The following is a 20,249-nucleotide window of genomic DNA, read 5'->3' on the forward strand; positions in this document are numbered from 1 at the left end:
ACCATAAATTACAGAGTGGGAAGGCCACTAATTATGTCTCTTGATGTCAACTCGGGGTCAGAGAAACCTGGTGTTAAGTAGAGAGACAGCCCATCTATGTCAAAAATAGTTGTTTTTGATAAGCTTTGTAGTCTTGGCTCACCTGGGAACACAGATCAAAGGAAACTGCATGAAGTATTTTTTCCTAGCAGCACAAATTAAATTCTGCTCTCTGTGGTCAGCACTGACCAGTTTCAGTCTTGACCAGCATATAGTTGAAATGCCTGGAGTACAGCTGAGCTTGCTGAAGTCTCTCTTTTCCAGTCCTTTGATGAGAGTGGACGTCGTACCACAACCCCATCGGCGATGACGAGTACCATTGGCTTTCGGGTCTTCTCCTGCCTGGATGATGGGATGGGCCATGCATCTGTAGAGAGAATACTTGACACCTGGCAGGAAGAGGGCATTGAGAACAGCCAGGAGATCCTAAAGGTGTGGCAGTTAAAATGGGAGGAAAAATGGCAAATCTTGGAAACTTTCAATTTTTTTTGAAACTCTTGATTCATTTTGATTTATCTTTAATGATTATTCTGTTCACAAGCTCTCAGATAAGAGGTAACTTTTCCTACCCCCCTGTTGCTAACTACTTTCCATAATTTTAACCCCAGAATTTTTGACATGAGAAATATGCTTAACTGATCTCTAGCTGGTAAAGATGAGAGCTCTATTATTTGTGTTTATTTATAGTATCAGTATTTTTTAAAGAGAAACAAATAAACATGTTATATTTTCTTTAGGAAAAAACTGTTCTGTTCTGGATTGAAGATTATTCTGAAGTAGTCTCTAAAGAAATGTAATTGCCCAATATATAAGCTGTATTCAGTTCTCCAAGTTTATGTAACCTTTACATTTTTTGCTTTCAGAAGGTAGATCTAATGGTTTGTCTTGAAATTGTGCTGTTCTGATTTCCAGGCCTTGGATTTCAGCCTTGATGGAAATGTCAACTTGACAGAATTGACACTGGCTCTTGAAAATGAACTTTTGGTCACCAAGAACAGCATTCACCAGGCAGCTCTGGCCAGCTTTAAGGCTGAGATCCGGCATTTGTTGTAAGTTGAGTGGAAGGTTCTCCTGTTCCGTTCCCTTTCCCACCTGTCCAACAAGTCCGGTAAACAGTTTTACATTCTGTGTGCATAATGTGACTAGTCCTCCATATCTATTGCACAGATCTTCCTTAAACTGTAGGAAAATGAGGTGGAACTTAGTCTGGCATGTAGGCTTTTGAAGGGAACTATGGAAAAGCTTTATGTTTGGGGTGGGGTTTGGTTGTCTTGGTTTTGTTTTTGTATTAAGCAAGCCAGATAAGAGCTCTTTGGGGTCTACTTGTTGCTTAGAAATAGTTTTCTGTTAACTCAGTGCCTTTCTGATTCTAGGGAACGAGTTGATCAAGTGGTCAGAGAAAAAGAGAAACTACGGTCAGACCTGGACAAGGCTGAGAAACTTAAGTCACTAATGGCTTCGGAAGTGGATGATCACCATGCGGCCATAGAGCGGCGGAATGAGTACAACCTTAGGTGCGAATGGTTGGGCAAGGGCCAGATCCTTTCCCACCTGCCAGGCATAGGGCCAGAACAGAGCAAGGGATTCTTTGCCTGCCTGCCTGCCTGCCCGCCTGCCTGTTGGGCCACATCTGGCTGCAGAGATTTAGATGTGGTCAAGCCTCAAGGAAAGCAAGACACATTAGATATTTTCTCAAAAGTGCTTCCAATCTCATTAACTCTGTTTCCAATGTTTGATAGATCCACATAGGGAACTCCAGGGGATCTGATGGATGCTTGTCAATTTTTCCTCCTTACAGAAAACTGGATGAAGAGTACAAGGAACGTATAGCAGCCTTAAAAAATGAACTCCGAAGAGAGAGGGAGCAGATCCTGCAGCAGGTGGGCAAGCAGCGCTTGGAACTCGAACAGGAAATCGAAAAGGCAAAAACAGAGGAGAATTACATTCGGGACCGCCTCGCCCTCTCTTTAAAGGTAATCTCTTTAAAGGCTGGGATCCCTTCTGCATTTGCCACATGCAAAGCTTTAGCTCTGAGAGGGCTAGTCCACACAGGGCTCACTCTGATACATTTGCCCCACCATGTCATGATCCAGACATGGCAGGGACCCTGCTAGGACCCTGGATTTCAGGGTTATGCAGGCTTCTGGTGTGCTGATAGTGTTGTATTGGGTCCTCAGGGATGTTGGGCACTTAATTGACACCCTCATTCCAGTATCTGGTCCTCCTAGCCTGTCTGTATCTTCAGGTCCTACTTCCCCTTCTCTGCCCACCTACCTTGTTCTCTGCAGATAAACTTACCTCTTGCCACACAGAGGCCTCGGTTTTCTGTTAGCTTCCATATGTGCCTCTTCTCTCATTTGTCTTCCCTGCTTTCCTCTCTCTCGGTGGAGGAGTGGACTTTCCTTCTCTTTACTGGACTCACATGGAAAATATGATGCAGGAGCTCTAGAGTCAGATGGCATGGCTCAGACATGGGTGTCAGTGTATACTTTGCTGAAATTACTCAAACTATTTCCTAATGTCCAGATGGGCACCATAATAACATTTACCCTTTGAAGTGGGGGTTATATCAGATGATATGTGTATGGTATCTGGAAAATAAGTACTTTGGAAATGCTACCGCTGCTGTTATGAAATGTTCCTGAAAGTCCGTACATCAAAAACTGAGCCAATTATGACTCTTATCATGCAGTTCTTTCATCTCCTGAATTTTCTCCCTAATCAATGTCATCACAATGCACTATAAGTTCCAGGAGTTAAAATTCTCAGTCATCATCACTCATCAGTTTCTAAGTTGTGTTGATGCTCTGAAATGCCTCTCAGATTTATCTCCTTCCTCTGCATCTCCCTAGCGTCTGATTAGACTCTGAATTCATCATGATTTCTTAGCTGATTATATGGGCCCTAACAGTTCTTTCCCCATCTCTCCTACCTTCATATGGCCATTCAGTTACCATAAAGATCAGTTATAATCATGCTGATAGTCTTTGTCAAAAGAAAAAAAAAAGTGCTCATTCGAGGCCACTGAAAGAGTTCCCATCCTCATACCTTTCTAGCCTCAGCTCCTGCCAGCAACTTCCAGAACCATGCCCCTACCCCACTGCACTCAGAGACAGAACACTTTTATGCTCCTTCACTGTTTTCCCTGATACTGTGGGCTGGACTTTTTCATTCCCATTACCTTTACTCTTGTGTCTTCATAGTGCAGTTAACTCTTGCATCATAGTTTTATCCACATCTGCTTCTCTTCCTGAGCTCCTGATTGTTCCCTGTAGTCAGTATCTGTGTCTGATTAGGCATCTTTCAGAGTACCGGAACAGTGCCTGATACATAAAGATTGTTCCTTATTATTTTAGCATAATTAGTTTAGGTACACTTTGAAAGGCTAGAGTATAGAACTGGCATTTTTAGGGGAAGGTAGTATTTTTTTTTTAAATGCTTCAAGTACATTTTTTTCTTTACTCCATATTGCTATGTGAGGGTGTGAACAAGAATATGTTAAAAATATACTGGCTCCATATTCTTTTGGCAAAATGTGCTTTGGAAATAACATTCTTCCAATCAGTCTTTACCATTGGAGAAGAAAATATGTCAAATAGCATGCCTGGTGTTTTTGTTTTTTTTTTTTCAATGTGAGTAGAAATCTTTCTAAAAAGTACTTTATGTACAGATCCTTTTAAATTAAATAAAACTTTTTGTGAGTTTTGGTTGATGTTATCTTATTATAACTTAAAAAATGTATAGCTTAAACCACTTAAATGTATAGCTTTTACGTCCTTAAACCAAAATTAATTTATAAATCAAACTATAATACCAGTAAATGAAAATTGATTTTAGAGTTACTCTACTTTTTATAGTTTTTCTGAGTTCTCTTTTGTTGGTGGCTGGACAAGTTACTTTGTAACAAGTCTTCCTTCATTTGACAATACATTGAGAATATTTCATTTAATTTCCCTAAGTTTCACTACAAGTGAAACCCACTTATTTAATTCATATGCATTAATAAGTATAATAAACATCCTCAAAAAATACTCTAATGCAGTGCTATTCAGTAGAAATAGAATACAAACCAGATATGTAATTTCAAATTTACAAATGGCCACATTAAAAGGTAAAATTAATTTCAAATCATTTCATTTAGTCCAATATCTCAAAGGCATTGTTTTAAATTGCAATCAGTATACAAAAAAGTTACTGACCTATTTTATATATTTGTGCTCTGCAAAATCTAGTGTATATATTACACTTACGACTCATCTTTGTACATATTTCAAGCACTCAGTATTTACATGTGACTGTTATTGGCTAACATATTGGACATCGTGTTCTATGAGATTTCTTTTAAAAAGGGCAGACGTTTGGGCTGTGATTTAGATATCAACTTTTTTTGTGTTTATTTTCGTTTCCATTCAAGATGGGCATATTTTGTTAATCGAGAACACTGACTTATGCTTCATATAAAATGATACAACAGTTTGCTTATTTCTTAATCTGTGCCATATTTAATTTCCCTAAATTTCTTCAGGAAAACAGTCGCCTGGAAAATGAGCTTCTGGAAAATGCAGAGAAGTTGGCAGAGTATGAGAATCTGACAAACAAACTTCAGCGAAATTTGGACAATGTGTTAGCTGAAAAGGTAAATCAGTCTAAATCTGATTTCCTGATGGGCTGCCCAATGTGTCTTTATTCAAAAGAGCAGAAGCAGTGCCAAGAACATTTTTATTAGGGAATTATTTGGGTACCTAAAGGAAGTTGTAACTTTGCAGGGATATAATTTAGTGAGTGGTTATGAAGGAAAACATTGCCTGCCACCAAGAAGTCATCCCTGCCTGAGTTGAACACTTTGTTCTTGTATGTTCTCCCTGTCTTCTGGTTGATGATGTTTCTGCTTAAATACTGCATTCCTCTCATGCTCAAGAGCCTGGGTGACACAGAAACTGGTATGTGATAGGTATGTGATAGGTCAAAGAAGGGCATTTGGGGAAAATGACAGTTTTGCCCTTTCACCTTCTAGTTTGGTGACCTAGATCCCAGCAGTGCTGAATTCTTTCTGCAAGAAGAAAGGCTGACTCAGATGAGAAATGAGTATGAGCAGCAGTGCAGGGTGAGTGGCTGGAGAGAACACGTGAGTGCAGGAGGGGGGCATGCATGCAAATCCCAGCTCACCGCTTCTTGGCTATATGACCATGAATAGGTCACTTCAACCTGTGGGTGCCTCACCTTCTCCTCTAGAGGGCTGTGAAAACAAGAATACCTACCTACTCATCAGGTGGTTGTGAAGATTCAACAAGCCAATGTTGAAGTTGGCTATTAATATTGTTAGTCAGTGTTCAGCTAGAGGAATAAGAAGTTGTGCTCCATTTGTATACAATGAGTCAAATGCATTATACTGTCATGTAAAAGTAATTAGAACAAATTTTATTTATATATATATATATATATTGTTAGTCAATATCCTGCATCAGGGAATCTGCAAACTGCATTTAGGTCTGCTTTATCTAGGTCAGACGTTACTAGTGCTTAGAGGAAAATATAATTTTATGCCAAGTGGAGGAATATGATATTGCCATGTTGATGTGCTTTTTCCAAAGTTAGCCTTTCTTGATTGATCATTGCAGCCTAATGTGGCGTAATTTAGTTTTGTCCTGTGTTTTTTCTTTTTTTTTTTAATTTTTGAATAAGTTCCTTTTTTACAAAACAAATGAAGCAGAAACCATTCAAGTGTTTATAATAAACCATTTCCAATACCTACCAGGAGAGATAAAAAAAAAAAAAAAAAAACTCTTTTAGAAGAATCTCTGTTTATTTTCCTAAATTAACTTCCATAAGCTTAGGAATTTGGGATTTCCCCCCCCCCCTTAAGCCAGAAATACTAGTCTATTTTAACAAGGTTAACTGAGTTCTAAGTGCTTTAGATAAAAATTGCACTTGAGCGGAGGTGGGGAAAGCAGATCCCTCCTGATGAGCTTGTATCTGGGCTGCCTTCTCAGGAGGTGCACGTGCACTTTTGAGAAAAGAAACATTTCTACTGCTTTTATAATTAAGTTACAGCTCTTGGTCCTAATCAAATGGACTGTTTGCTTTCAACATCTTTAAATGTAATGAATTCATCAATAAAATTCATCCCAGTCTATTCACTTTTTTAAACAACTTTACACACCATATATTTCACCCATCTAAAATGTACAAATCAATGTATTTTATTATATCCACGCAATTGTGCAACCATCACCACAGTCAATTTTAGAATATTTTCCTCACCCCAAGAAGAAATCCCTGATCTACCTAGCCACAGTCACTCCCATGATCACTAGCCCTAGACCATTACTGTTCTACTTTCTGTAGATTTGCCTAATCTTTGCTTTTCACACACACAAAAAAAATGGAATCAGATAATGTGTGTACCTTTGTGAATGGCTCCCTTTACTTAGCATGATGTTTTCGTGGTTCATTCATGTTGTTAAGTGTTTCAGTACTTTTTTCCTTTTAATGTTGGAATAACATTCTATCATATGGATATATTGTGTTTTGTTTATCTATCATTGGTTAATGGACATTTGAGTTTTGAGGGGCTTTATGAATAATGCTACTATGAAAATCTGTGTGCCCATTTTTATGAAGACATAGATTTTCATTTCTCTTGGGCATATATATAAGAGTGGAACTGCTGAGTCATATGGTAACTCTGTGTTTAACCTTTTGAGAAACTGGCAAATCTCTTCCATCTTGCATTCCCACCAGTATGAGAGTTCCAGTTTCTCTGTGTCTTGGTTAACAGTTATTATTCTGCATCTTTTTTATTTTGGCTATCCTTGTGGGCATGAAGTGACATCCTTCATTGTTTTTATTTGCATTTCTCTAATAGTTTAATGATTTTTTGGATCTTTTTACATACTTACTGGTTGTTTATTTTCTTGGGGGAAGTATCTTAAGAAATTTCTTAAGATATTTTAAAGGATCCTATGTCCTTTGCCCATTTCTTATATTTATATTTTTATATTGAGTTCCTTATATTTTGTTATTGAGTTGTAATAGTCTTTATATATTCTAGTTACAAGTCCCTTCTCAGATTTGAAATTAACAAAACTGTTCTCCCATTCTGTGGGTTGTCTACTTTTTTGATGGTGCCTGTTGAAGCACAAAAGTGTCTATTTTGATGATGTCCAATTCATCTGTTTTTTGTGTGTGTGTGTGTTGTTGTTATTGTTGCGTGTGTTTTGGTGTCACTTCTAAGACTTGTGTGGGTTTTTAAACCCCAGGTATTACAAGACCAAGTGGATGAACTCCAGTCCGAGCTAGAAGAGTATCGTGCACAAGGCAAAGCATTCAGGCTTCCCTTGAAGAACTCACTGTCAGAAGAACTTGATGTTAATAGCGGCGGCATTGAGCCTGATCAGGGTAAACACATTCAGACATTATCTTTTCAGAGTCTTTGCATTTAACCTTTGCAAGAACTGTGACTGAATGTGAAATTGCAAAACTGGCAATCTGAAGGGAAAAAAGCCCTTGTCAATTCTCATTTTGAGCTGTTTCACTTGCGGTCAGGTTTTTCACTTATTGTTGAAGTCTGTATGAGAATATGTCCATCTGATTTTTATATGCATCAACAAAGGAATGAAAAAAATCAAAACACTAAAGTATTTGCTTTCTTTAAAACAAACAAACTGACTGCAAATCTAAGAACCCATGCCTTTGGAGTGTTAGAATTCAGACACAGAGCCATTGCTGAATCCTTTCTCTGAGAGTGCCTGGCTGGTATGAAGATGGTTTTGGAGGGTGAGCCAGCCACAAACCACAGAATCTGTAACTGGTTTTCTTATGCTGGCTATGCTAAATGCCTCTGTTGCTGCTGCAGAACAACAAATAAGATAAATAAGGTTTGGTTGCCTGTGCCTTTGAGGAAAATTTCCAGGGGCAAGGTTGGAAGTCAGAGTTGTTTGGGAACCATCCGACCTTCACTCCTGGCTCTTTCCCCCATCTTGATAGTCTGCCTTTTTGCTCAGATGCATTGAGTTCAGGTTTCAGAAACGGATCAAAATCAGTTCTTTTGTTATAAATAGCTTTCCTCTCTGCTACTTGGGTGAAAGTACTTTTCTCACAAATATGGTTCATTGCTTCCATCACCTACTTACTGTAGAATCAGCAGGGGGTAGAGGAGGGGAGTGGAAGAGGTCTTCAGCCCTTTTCTCTGATTTTTGGCCTATATACTCTAGTCAAGGGTGGAGACTATATGATACATTTCAGCAGCTTTTCCATTCAGCTGTTGGGTTGTGCTCTTCACGGATGGCCATCTTTGGGTGGCTTATATCTATGTGTTGATTCTCAGCTGGGGATATGCCATATGATTGGAAGCCCAGGTCAAGACTGTCAATCCTAGCTGTGAGGTCTCTGCCCAAGAGGGGTCCCTTTCTCCCATCTGCCTATATATTCCCACATGAAAAACTATCTTGGGCTTCTCTGCCTTAAGAGGTTGCTACCTAATAGTAGACTTTGTTTTGTAGACACACAGTGTTTTGGCACTAGCTCAGCCTTCGACTTAGTCTTTACCTTCTCGATGTCCTCATCAGTCATCATGGGCAGTTTCAGAGTTATACTCACACGGTGGAGTTGTGAATCCTCACCCTCACCACCACCCCAAAAAAACCCTGCCTATATCCAGGTTCCAAATTATGTCCTATTTTTCAGCCAACAATTTTAGAGGGGGATCAACAGGAAACTCAATGACACCAAGTCTTCCTTTTTATTGAGTGATGAGCTAAACATCCTGACTCATGAAGTCTACTCCTCAAAGCCTGGCAGCAAGTATGCTGGCCACTCACCCCCCAGCCACATTGCCCTTGTGCCAGTTTGTCATTCAGTAGTTGCTGGATGGATAGAAAGCTGGTTGGCCAAACTTCTCCCACTATTTCCTCACCACATACCATTTCATTAGGAGGAGGTCATGTTTAAGCAGTAATTTCCACACCTATGTCTACCTACTGTTTAAAAAGGTATATTCTACTGAGGTTGGTACATTGCCGATACAAGAAAGAATCTGTTCATCTTAGTGTCTTGTTTCCCCTAATGTTTGAAAAGAGAAGAGACTTCTCTTGGCTTCTCTTATTTTCCAGTAGCTCACATCTGGGGAAATTTAGGCTGAAAGTTATGCCTTAGGTAAATTGGGGGTTCCTCCTCAGATGCCAGATTGTGTTATTGAAAGAACCTGCCACAGGATCAGTGGGTCCCCTCTGTTTTTAGGACTGGGTTCTGAAGAATGCAATCCACTCAATATGAGCATCGAGGCTGAGCTGGTCATTGAACAGATGAAAGAACAACATCACAGGGACTTGTGTCACGTAAGACTGGAGCTTGAAGACAAGGTAAGTTTCTCTTACCAACCAGATCCCTAATTTCTTTGATCTCTGACAACCATTTTCATGTGGGGCTTTCCCAAGCCTTTCTCACACAACAGGACTTTCTATGCATTTCTTCCTATGTCTGGTGGCTACCAGAAGTCTACTTCCTCAGGCTGAGGGCAAGCCCTTTTCCTCCTGAGAGAGTTTCTCTAAAATATAATATACTCATCCCTGCAAGCATGGAACATGAAGCTCAGAGGCTATTGTGTTATTTCAACTTGTTAAAAAAAAATCTTCAACATCTTACTAAAACCACAAAAAAATCCCTTTGATGTAGCATTATGTACTAAATTAAGTATAAGTTATGGTCCTTGGCCTCCCAACAGGTCACCTTGGGACTTCCATTTACATTCCCAGTCTTCTCTGTTGCCATGCAAGTTCTTATCCTCTAGCCAAACTGGGTGGTTTGTGGTTCTCCATTAAACTCAGTCCCCTTTAGCTCACAGTATTACAAACTGTGCTGTTATTACTGCTTTTTGCCTCTTGAAAGTCCACTTACCCTCCAGAGTTTGCATCAAACATTGCCTCTTACAGGAAGTCATTCCAGAATTTTCTAAACAAACTTGATTTTTCTCTGTTCTAACTCCCCATGCTACATAGTAGTTCTTTTTTCTAGGCTTTTTATATTTGATGTTCTGCCTTGTAAACTTGTCTTATCCATGTCCAGACTAGCTTCTCTTCAATGGCAGGAACTATGTCTTAATCGATTTTATGTTGCCTTGAGGCTTGCAGGGTACCTTGTAGTATCAATAAATATTTGAATTAATTAAATATTTTAAGACCTTAAGTTTTCAGTTGGAAAGGACTCATGGGAAGACAAAGAGTATCTATGTGTGAGGGTCTTCCCAGTTCTTAATAGAGTTGCTCAGAAACTAGTATAATTTAACCAAGTTTTTAAAAAAAAAAAAAAAACAAATTATGCCAGATTTAGATATCTTATTTAAGGTGTTTGAAATAAGTTATTTTCAAAGTATGAAAATTCAGAAATGATTATAGAACAAAATACTTGCTGCCCCATCACATTCCTTTCCATAGCCTCGAGCTGAACAATCTTGTGGTGGTTTCCTGTCTTGCTTGTAGGTGCGCCATTATGAAAAGCAGTTGGACGAGACCAGGCTCACCTGTGAAAAGGAGCAGGAGACCATGAAGCAGAAGTACGAGCATGGCATGCACACCTTGGAAAAACAAATAAGTGACCTTCAAAGTGAAATTGCAGAACTCCAGGGGCAGGTCATGGCACTGAAGGAGGCGCACCGGGAGACCTGCTGCCAGCATGAGGAGGAGAAGAGGCAACTGCAGGTGACGTGGGATGAAGAAAAGGCTCACCTGAGGGAGGAGCTCAGGCTGGAGCACGAGCTGGAGCTCAAGGCCCGACTGCAGCAGGCGGAGGAAGGCTTTAGCCAAGAGAGGGAAGGACTCATCCAGAGTAGCACCTGGACAGAGGAGAAGGTGAGGGGCTTGACTCAGGACCTAGAGCAGTCTCACCAGGAGCAGCTGACCAGCCTGGTGGAGAAGCACACTCTTGAGAAAGAGGAGTTGAGGAGAGAGCTCTTGGAAAAGCACCAAAGGGAACTTCAAGAGGGAAGGTAAGGATGTGAGGGGAGCCAAGCAACCCAGGCGCGTCCTCTCAGGGCACCAGAAACTCCAGTCAGTGAAGGAGGCCTGGAAAAACCAACCAGATCCCTAATTTCTTTGATCTCTGACAACCATTTTCATGTGGTTGTATAGATTCTTCTTAAAATTTCCAACTGATTTGACCTTGTTTACACCTAAGCTTAACTTGGAGAGTATTGGAACTATTTGTTTTTTAAAAAAAGGAAAGTGGTCCTGGTATCAAAACCTATCTTCTAAGGCTCCAGATGAAGATAAGATGATCCAAAATGTGGTCTCTTCCTACTTTGGTTCTGTTACTTTCTAAGAAAGGCTGTTTATAAGCTAGATTCTGAGCAACCTTACATTTCTTCCCAGAGTTATGAAATGACAATTTGTGCTCACCTTCCTTTTGTGAAATCCCAGTTCATTTGAGGGCTTTGGTGCTTCACTCCCTGACATACTGCTATTTTATTAAATAAGAAACAAACCCAAAATGAATTTGTTAATATGTATGATTTAAGTGACTAACATCCTGCAATGCATGTTTAATTAAAATGAAGCAGTGTTATATATTTCCCAAGTTAGGGGTTGGGTCAATACATATTTCATCATTTCATATGAAATACCAGTTTAAGACTTTGGTTTAAAAATCTGTAAGTACATCCAGGTCTATGCCAAAGAATTTGGTTTCATAAATATTCTCCTAACTTCAGAGAGAGCTGTCTTCCAAATTAATTGTAGTTGCCACTCTTAACTTTTAGAAATGTGATTCCTCCCCGGTACACATGAAACATGGAGGAATAAGTTAAGATCATTTTTAGAAAGAATTTTAACTGTTTGCTTGGCAGCCTCCTCTATGCATGGAAAAATGTATTTGTTTGTTTCTGGAGTTGGTAGCAATTTCAGTAATACTGTATGTTGACCACATTTAGGGAAAAAATGGAAACAGAGTATAATAGAAGAACTTCTCAGATAGAAGTCCAGTTTCAGGCTGACTGTCAGAAAGTCACTGAGAGATGTGAAAATGCTCTTCAAAGCCTAGAGGGGCGCTACAGCAAAGAGCTGAGGGACCTTCTAGAACAGCAACTGGAGGAGAAATCTCAGTGGCAGTTTGAGAAGGATGAACTCACCCAAGAGTATGCAGAAGCCCAGGAGCAGCTTAAGAAGACTCTTCAGAGGGAGAAAGCAACTTCTTTGGTCCTGTCCCAGGAGAGAGAGATGCTGGAGAAAACATACAAAGAACATTTAAACAGCATGGTTCTAGAGAGAGAGCAGCTGCTCCAGGACCTGGAAGACCTACGGAATGTATCTGAAAGTCAGCAAAATCTACTGTCTGATCAGATACTTGAGCTGAAGAGCAGTCACGAAAAAGAACTGAGAGACCGAGAGCAGGTCCTATGCCAGGCAGGGGCCTCAGAGCAGCTGGCCAGCCAGCAGCTTGAACAGTTACAACTGGAACGTGAACAGGAAAAGCAGGAAATGGTGGCCAAGCTTCTGGCCATGGAGACCATCCACAGAGTGACCTGTGAGAAAGCAGATCGAGAGAGGGCTGAGATGAGCACAGAAATCTCCAGACTGCAAAATAAAATTAAGGACATGCAGCAGGCAGCAATTCCTCTCTCCAGGCTTCAGGGTAGCTGCCAAACAACAGGAGAGGATGAGGAGGAAGGAAATGGGACCATGTCCCTGCTTCAGCAAGGGGAACAGCTGTTGGAAGAAAACGGAGATGTCCTTGTAAGCTTGCAGAGAGCTCATGAACGCGCAGTGAAGGAAAATGTGCAAATGGCTTCTGAGATTTCCAGATTACAGCAGAGGCTGCAAAGACTAGAGCCAGGGTCGGTGATGTCATCTTGTTTAGAGGAGCCAACTACTGAGTTTTTTGGAAATTCTATGGAACAGACAGAATCATTTTCATCCCCAAACCAAATGAAGCAAGAAAAAGGTGAAACTGCACCATGCAGGCTAAGTGACTTGCAAGATGATGAGGTCCAGGACCTGGGGAGTACTGTGACAAGCTCTGTTCAGAGACAGGAGGTCAGAATTGAGGAGTCTGAAGCTTCCATAGAGAGTTTTTCTGAGCTAGAAAACAGTGTAGAGACCAGGACCGAATCCTGGGACCTGAAGAATCAGATTAGTCAGCTTCGGGAGCAACTAATGATCTTACGCGCAGATTGTGACCGAGCTTCCGAAAAGAAACAGGACCTGCTTTTTGATGTTTCTGTGCTAAAAAAGAAACTAAAAATGCTTGAGAGAATCCCTGAGGCTTCTCCCAAGTATAAGCTGCTATATGAAGATGCAAGCAGAGAAAATGACTGCCTCCAGGAAGAGCTGAGAGTGATGGAGACACGCTACGAGGAGGCTCTGGAGAGCAACAAAGAGCTCACTGTGGAGGTTTTCAGGTTGCAGGCTGAGCTAAAGAAAGTGGAAGAAGTGACTGAAACATTCCTTAGCCTGGAGAAGAGTTATGATGAGGTCAAAACAGAAAATGAGGAGCTAAATGTTCTGGTTTTGAAGCTTCAAGGGAAGATTAAAAAACTGCAGGAAAGAGCAGCCTTGCAGTGTGGCTCCTTCTCCTTGTGGGAAGCCTGTTCAGACAACTCGAAGGTCGAGTGTGATGAGAAGGTACTTGAACTCAATCAGACGCTGGAAGAGTGTGTGCCTGAGGTTTTGAGGGCATGCCATATTTTAGAAGAATGCAACCAAGAAAACCAGGGCCTTGAGCAGGGCAGAACGCGAATCTCCAAAAAAGTAAAAGCACATGAAATCCCTCAGGTGTATAGAACATATCAAGAAAATTCCAGAGGTGGGACTCAAGTTATACTGGAGGAAAGCCCTGTTCTCCTAGGCCTTCAAGATAAACATGTTCAGCGTCAGGCCACAATAGCAGAGTTAGAACTGGAGAAACAGAAGCTACAGGAGCTAACTAGAAAGTTAAGAGAGAGAGTCACTACCTTAGTTAAGCAGAAAGATGTACCTTCTCAGGGAGAGAAGGAGGAAGAGCTGAAGGCAATGATGCATGACTTGCAAATCACATGCAGTGAGATGCAGCAGAAAGTTGAACTTCTGAGGTAACGTATGTACATTCTAGACTTCACGGAATCCCACAGAGCACCTGATCGAATCTAACTTGCACTGCTTTCCGTGCATAGAGAAACTAACCTGTTAGTCTTCAAGAAACGAGCAGTACCCTAGACTTCCTTCTGCTTCTGTGTCATATTAACAAATAACCTTGCCTTGGAGGCATTCTCTTTCTTGTAGCAAATAAATGTGTTCATATGGAGTGTGAAAGTTCAAAATGGCGAGTGTTTGCTGTTTAACCACATGCATCACCACTGTACAACTTTACCTCTTTTCTAGCACTTAACTTTATTTGGATGGATAGCTATTATTTTGCTCAATGTCAATTACTTTCCTCATTTTGATGAAACACGTTATATGAGCATGAATGGCTTTTGTGTATTATTAACTCTCTTGGTAGATTAAAAATTCTTATCTTATACTAATATAGGAATGATGTTTTTGTGGCTTATAGTTTTTCACTTAGATAACTTGAAGTGCATGTTGATATTCTAAAAACAATAGAAATTTATCTTAGAGCATATACTTACCAAGGAGCTCCTAGTTTCTAATAAATATGCTTAAAGAGTAGCGACAAAGGGAGAACTAATGTAAATTATTGCCCACTTGATTTTATGAAATGAGAGTCTTCTAGCAAAATCTAAAAACATCTTGTAAAATATTACATCATGTTTAAAATATCTTAATGGTATAAAACAAAAAAATTCTGAGATAGTTTCTCCTTCCTCAGGCCATTTTTAGTTCAAAACATCAGCATATAATGAGATGAATAGAATCTCAAAGTAAACAGTATACGTATTTCAGTGTGGCCTTTTGATTAATGTAGTAAAATTTCTTTCTGTAGGTCCCTGTGGGCATAAAACTAAAACTCATACAGCTTAGTAATTTGGTTTATGTCTATTCAGAGCAGGGAGGCCTTGAGACTGAGATAAATAAAGCCATTTGTTCAAAGCAATATGCCTGCCATTGAGAAAATCAACCACCAGATTGATATTGAATCTCAATGCCCATCTCCATGCTCAAGTTTTTTTTTAGCCACACTCCCCTGATGTCTTTTAGTGAAATTCTTACTTCCCAAAAGAAGTAAATCTTTATGTCAAAACTTGATTTCCAAGGACTAAGAGACCACTAATTTAGACTTTTCTTTTTAACTGGCATGCAATACTTACTTTATTGGAAGTTACTAAAAAATATTTTCCAAAGATGCCAGATGACTGCCTTATAACTTTTTTAAAAAATCTCTGTACTTCAGATATGAATCTGAAAAGCTTCAAGAGGAGAATTCTATTTTGAGAAATGAAATTACTACTTTAAATGAAGAAGATAGCATTTCTAGCCTGAAATTAGGAAAATTAAGTGGATCTCAGGAAGAACTGTGGTAAGACAGAGTATATTTGAATTTTCTTAAGACATTTTGTAAGGACTAAAAAACTATTTAACTTCAACTTTTAAAGCCTAGCCCCCAAATTAAATTTTCATTTTTCCTTTAGGCAAAAAATAGAAACTGTAAAACAGGAAAAAGCTGAAGTTCAGAAGGTGGTTGAAAATTTAAAAAAACAGGTAAGGAAACAGTATTTCCCAATGTTTCTTGATTCTGAAATTTCCTTTTTTTATTTGAAATTTACAAATTTATAGTAATTAAATATATTCCTAGAATAGTACATTGCTAATGATAGTAAAGTTGTAAATTCTGAGTTTAAAAATGGAAACTCACCTCTCATTGACTCTAAACTGGGTTTCTGTTTAGAAAATAATGTATATATTGTTTCTAGATCCTGTGCTTAATGCAAGCTTTATAATCAGCAGGAGTTGGGATACCTCTAAAGTACACCTAGAATACTAGCTCTAGCCCTTGTACAGCTTCAATCAATGTTAGTTGCTTTCTTTTTCCTCATCATGATTAAAAGCAGAAAGATAAGGACAGAATTTCACAGATATGGAATGCCAGCTAATCAGCATATCATTTCACAGAATCATAATTTATTCAGATAGCTTGTGCCATTCAATGTTCATTTTATATAATCTTGTAACATGTAGTTGAGCACGTGAAGAACATTTAAGATTATGTCTGAAATAGTCAAAAGACAAGGACATTCTGGGAAAAGAGTATTTTCAACACTTGAAATGTACAGGGTTTTAACATCCAAAATGTATTTTATACTCTCACAAAAATGGTAAAGCAGGGCTGGGAATATAGCTCAGTTGGTAGAGTGCTGGCTTTGCATGCACAAGACTCTGGGTTCAATCCCAAGCACCACAAAAAAAAAAAAAAAAAAAAAAGAAAAAGAAAAAAAAGGTAGAAAAATGGTAAAGCCCAGTTGAAAAATAGGTAATCAATTTGAATGCTCTAATTATACAAAAATAATACAACACATAAAAGATGGTTATCCTCAAAATAACGAGGGAAGTATAAATTAGTTTCTTTTTTTCTCAATTGAACTAGCAAAAATTAAAAGTTGATATCATCTAGGATTCAAAAGGTTGTGAGGAAATGAGAAATACATTGCCAATAGGATTGTAAATTGGTAGCACTCTGAAGAACAGATTTGGGAGACATCTATCAAAACAACAATGTTTATGTATACCTTCTAACCCAACAACCCTGCTTCTAAAAGATATTATCCTAAATGTAAAATGATACCAGATATAGATGGGTTGTTTCCTCATAATTAAAGGAAATAATTATAATAAACCTATATGTCTATCAGTGCACAATGGCTAAATACATTATGGAAAATCTTGCTACTTGGGATATCCTACAACCATAAGAAGAAACACATAATTTCTAAACACTCATGGAAAGCGTAAGCATCTGTAAGATATTATAAGTGGAAAAAGCAGGCTATGCAAACATGAAATGATCTAATTTTTTGCTTAAAAAAGAGAAAAGAATCTCTATGTGTATGTGGGTTTTATATATTCATAGAAATGTGTATTCATAGAAAATGATCTAGTGGTTTACATATCCAGTTGCAAACAATAGATCATCCTAAAGGATGGGATTAAGCTGTGTCTCATACACTTCTGAATGACCAAATTTGTAATAATGGGTACATATTTTTTCTGTTATTATTTATACTTACTTTTAAACTTTATATAGAAAGGAAAAAAGAATTAGTTTCTAAATCTGTTTTTTAGCAGAAGCAGGGTAACAAGTTTTAAAAATGTATTTCAATTTTAATTAGATTTCAGATTTAAAAATCAAAAACCAACAGTTGGATTTGGAAAATGCAGAGCTTAGCCAAAAGAACTCTCAAAACCAGGAAGAATTGCAAGAACTTAATCAACGTCTGGCAGCAATGCTGTGCCAGAAGGAAAAAGAGCCAGGAAACAGTAAATTCAAGGAATGGGAACAAGAAAAGTCTGATCTGAAAGAAGAACTAGAACACTGTAAAGTGCAGGTATGATCTGCAGCCACCTTACAACTTCTCTCCCCCTCTCTCTCTTTTTCCTTTTTTTAAGGAAATCTCAAGAACTAGAAGAAATGCTTGTATTAAATTTTTTATGCATAAATATAATAATTAAAACAGTGTGGTACTGGAACATTAATCCCTATCCCAGACAGATAAATGGACTAGAAAGTCTTGAATTTGATACAAATACTAATGGATACCTAGTATGGTCAGTCTTCTAATATATGGTTTCTACATCCATAGATTCAACTAACCTCTGATCAAAACTGTTTTTTAAAATTGCATCTGAACTGAACAGAGTTCTTTTTCTTCTTATTATTCCCTAAACAATACATTATAACAACTATTTACATAGCATTTACACTTTACTAGGTATTATAAGTAATTTAGAGATGAGTTAAAATACACAGGAGAATGTGAATAGGTATACGTAAATACTATGCCATTTTACATAAGGGACTTGGTTATCTGGGGGCTTGGGTATTTGTGGAGAGTACTGGAGCCAGTCTCCCACACATGCCAAGAAATAACAGTAGGTGACAAAGGTGGCTTCTCAAACTGCTGGAGCAAAGATGGATCTTCTCCTCCTCCTCCCCCTCCTCCTCCTCCTCCTCCTCCTCCTCCTCCGACCAACTGCATAGACACTTGGAAATAGATAAAATTAGATCCATGTTTCATAACATATATAAGGATAAATTCTAATTGTATTAGAAGTCTAAATATAAAAAAAACAGTACAAGTACTAAAAGAAAACATGATGGGTGAATTTGTCTTTAACTATCATTTTTAAAAAGGCCATCTATGACTCTAAAACAGGGCAATACAAGAAAAAAAAATTTTGCATGGCAAAAAAAAATTATATAAAGTCAAAAGACAACTGACGAAGTAGGAGAAAATATTTACAACATAACCAGAGAGAGAAGAGCTCATACCTCTACGGGTAAAGAACTCTTAAAAATTAAGGATATAAAATCTGATAGCAAAATTGGGAAGAGATATGAACAAACAATTCACAAAAGAGATAAAAATGGTCTTCAAATCTATGAAAAAGTGTTCAAAATCAGTCATAATTAGTTAAGTGCAAATTAAACAACACTAATGCATAATTTATCACGTAAAAGACCAGCAGTAATTTTTAAATATGACAACATATTCTGTTGGGAAAAGCTCTGAAAAACAAACGTTTTCATACATTGTGGTGAGAATGCAAAATTATATCATCCGTGTGCAGGTAAATTTGGCAATAAATAACAAAATTTTGCCTAGCAATCTCACTTCTAGGAATACGCCCTAAAGGTCTACTTGCAACAATATCAAAAGTCATATACACAGGGTTAGTCATTGCTGCATTGTTTGTAATTGCAAAATAGTGCAAACAACCTAGATGCTCCTACACAGCGGAGTGGTGGAGGAAATGTGGTGGGTACATCCATACCACATTAGTACTGTTCGAGAAAAAAATAAGAAAGCTCTCTATGTGAAATAATTTCCAGAACACAGTGTTAAGTGAAAAAAATATTCAAGAGTATCTCTATGTGCCTCCACATATGTGAGAAAGGAGACATTAGAAAATACCCATGTACCTACTCATTTTCATGAAGCTGCTCATCCCCAGAACTGTTTTACATCTTCCAGTACTCTCACAAGAAAAGCATAAGTGAATCCATTCAAGATGTGGGGATGGGGAGGGTACCAAAATGGAACATAAACGCTGCAGGAGCCCAACAGCATGCAGGATATAGCCACACTGGGGAAGAAAAGAATTCAGGGAGGGGCTGGGGCTGTAGCTCAGAGTTAGAGCACTTGCCCCTCATGAATGAGGTACTGGGTTCAAGCCTCACTACCACATAAAAATAAATAAATAAAGATATTGTGTCCATCTATAACTAGAAACATATTTTAGGCAAAAAAGAATTAAGTGATCTACAAAATAGATATCTAATAGAATAAAGTAAACACAGACTATAATAAATACCTGAGTCCATATTAACATAAAAATTGATTAAATAGGGAGAATTTACAGAATTCATTTCAGAATGGTAATTAAAAAATGTAGAAAGACAAAAACAGAAAATCATCCCTAGGCAAAACACCCAAGTAATAATTATTGTAGCCCAAATCCACTAATCATACATTAATAAAGCAGAAAATTGGAAAACAGAAATTTCATAATCTCAAAAGCTTTTCTGACAAGAAAAAGTAACCCCACAGTGGAGAAATGTACAAAAACTGCCTTAGGAATCCTATTCATGTTATTTAAGGGGAAAGCCTTTTAAGATGGCTTTAGTGAGTTCCTTTAAAAACAAGGACAAAGTTCATAAAGCAGCCTGTGGTTGAATTGGTATCATTGTTTCCTTCATACTTACTGCCCTCTGTGAACCTGGTCTGTCTCCCCAGCCTGAGTGAATGTGTCTATTATCTGAGTTTTTATTTTTCTCTTAGTCCTCCACTTTAGTGTCTTCTTTGGAAGCAGAACTTTCTGAAGTTAAAATACAGACTCATATTGTGGAACAGGAGAACCTCCTTCTCAAAGATGAACTGGAGAAAATGAAACAAGTAAGGCTGCATACCATTGGAGGGGCTGAGGGAGCAGACTGTGCCCCCCTAGTCTGGTGTTTCTAGCCACCAAACTTCCTTTGCACTTGTTCCCCTCAACTAGCTTATTGCTTGGTAAAGCTGAGGATTTAAGGGACAAGTCCATTTGCAAGAGCTCTTATTGGTAATTATTCAT

General features: G+C 38.4%; 1 protein-coding gene across 5 annotated transcripts in view; it reads left to right on the top strand.

The window, feature by feature from the left end:
• NIN (ninein) overlaps positions 1-20,249 on the top strand; it is a 116,239-nt gene that overhangs the window by 55,536 nt on the left and 40,454 nt on the right. For all 5 annotated transcript variants that reach the window (XM_081293530.1, XM_081293531.1, XM_081293532.1 and 2 more), the window contains 14 exons: positions 304-471; positions 952-1,088; positions 1,413-1,553; positions 1,838-2,012; positions 4,565-4,675; positions 5,054-5,143; positions 7,299-7,437; positions 9,277-9,398; positions 10,515-11,020; positions 11,960-14,095; positions 15,358-15,483; positions 15,596-15,665; positions 17,291-17,506; positions 19,961-20,074. In XM_081293530.1, coding sequence (XP_081149656.1) covers positions 304-471; positions 952-1,088; positions 1,413-1,553; positions 1,838-2,012; positions 4,565-4,675; positions 5,054-5,143; positions 7,299-7,437; positions 9,277-9,398; positions 10,515-11,020; positions 11,960-14,095; positions 15,358-15,483; positions 15,596-15,665; positions 17,291-17,506; positions 19,961-20,074 — 4,251 coding nt within the window. The remainder of the gene's footprint in view (positions 1-303; positions 472-951; positions 1,089-1,412; positions 1,554-1,837; positions 2,013-4,564; positions 4,676-5,053; positions 5,144-7,298; positions 7,438-9,276; positions 9,399-10,514; positions 11,021-11,959; positions 14,096-15,357; positions 15,484-15,595; positions 15,666-17,290; positions 17,507-19,960; positions 20,075-20,249) is intronic.

Source organism: Spermophilus citellus (assembly GCF_964194105.1).
Source record: "Spermophilus citellus genome assembly, chromosome: 4".
In the NCBI taxonomy this organism is placed as follows: domain Eukaryota; kingdom Metazoa; phylum Chordata; class Mammalia; order Rodentia; family Sciuridae; genus Spermophilus; species Spermophilus citellus.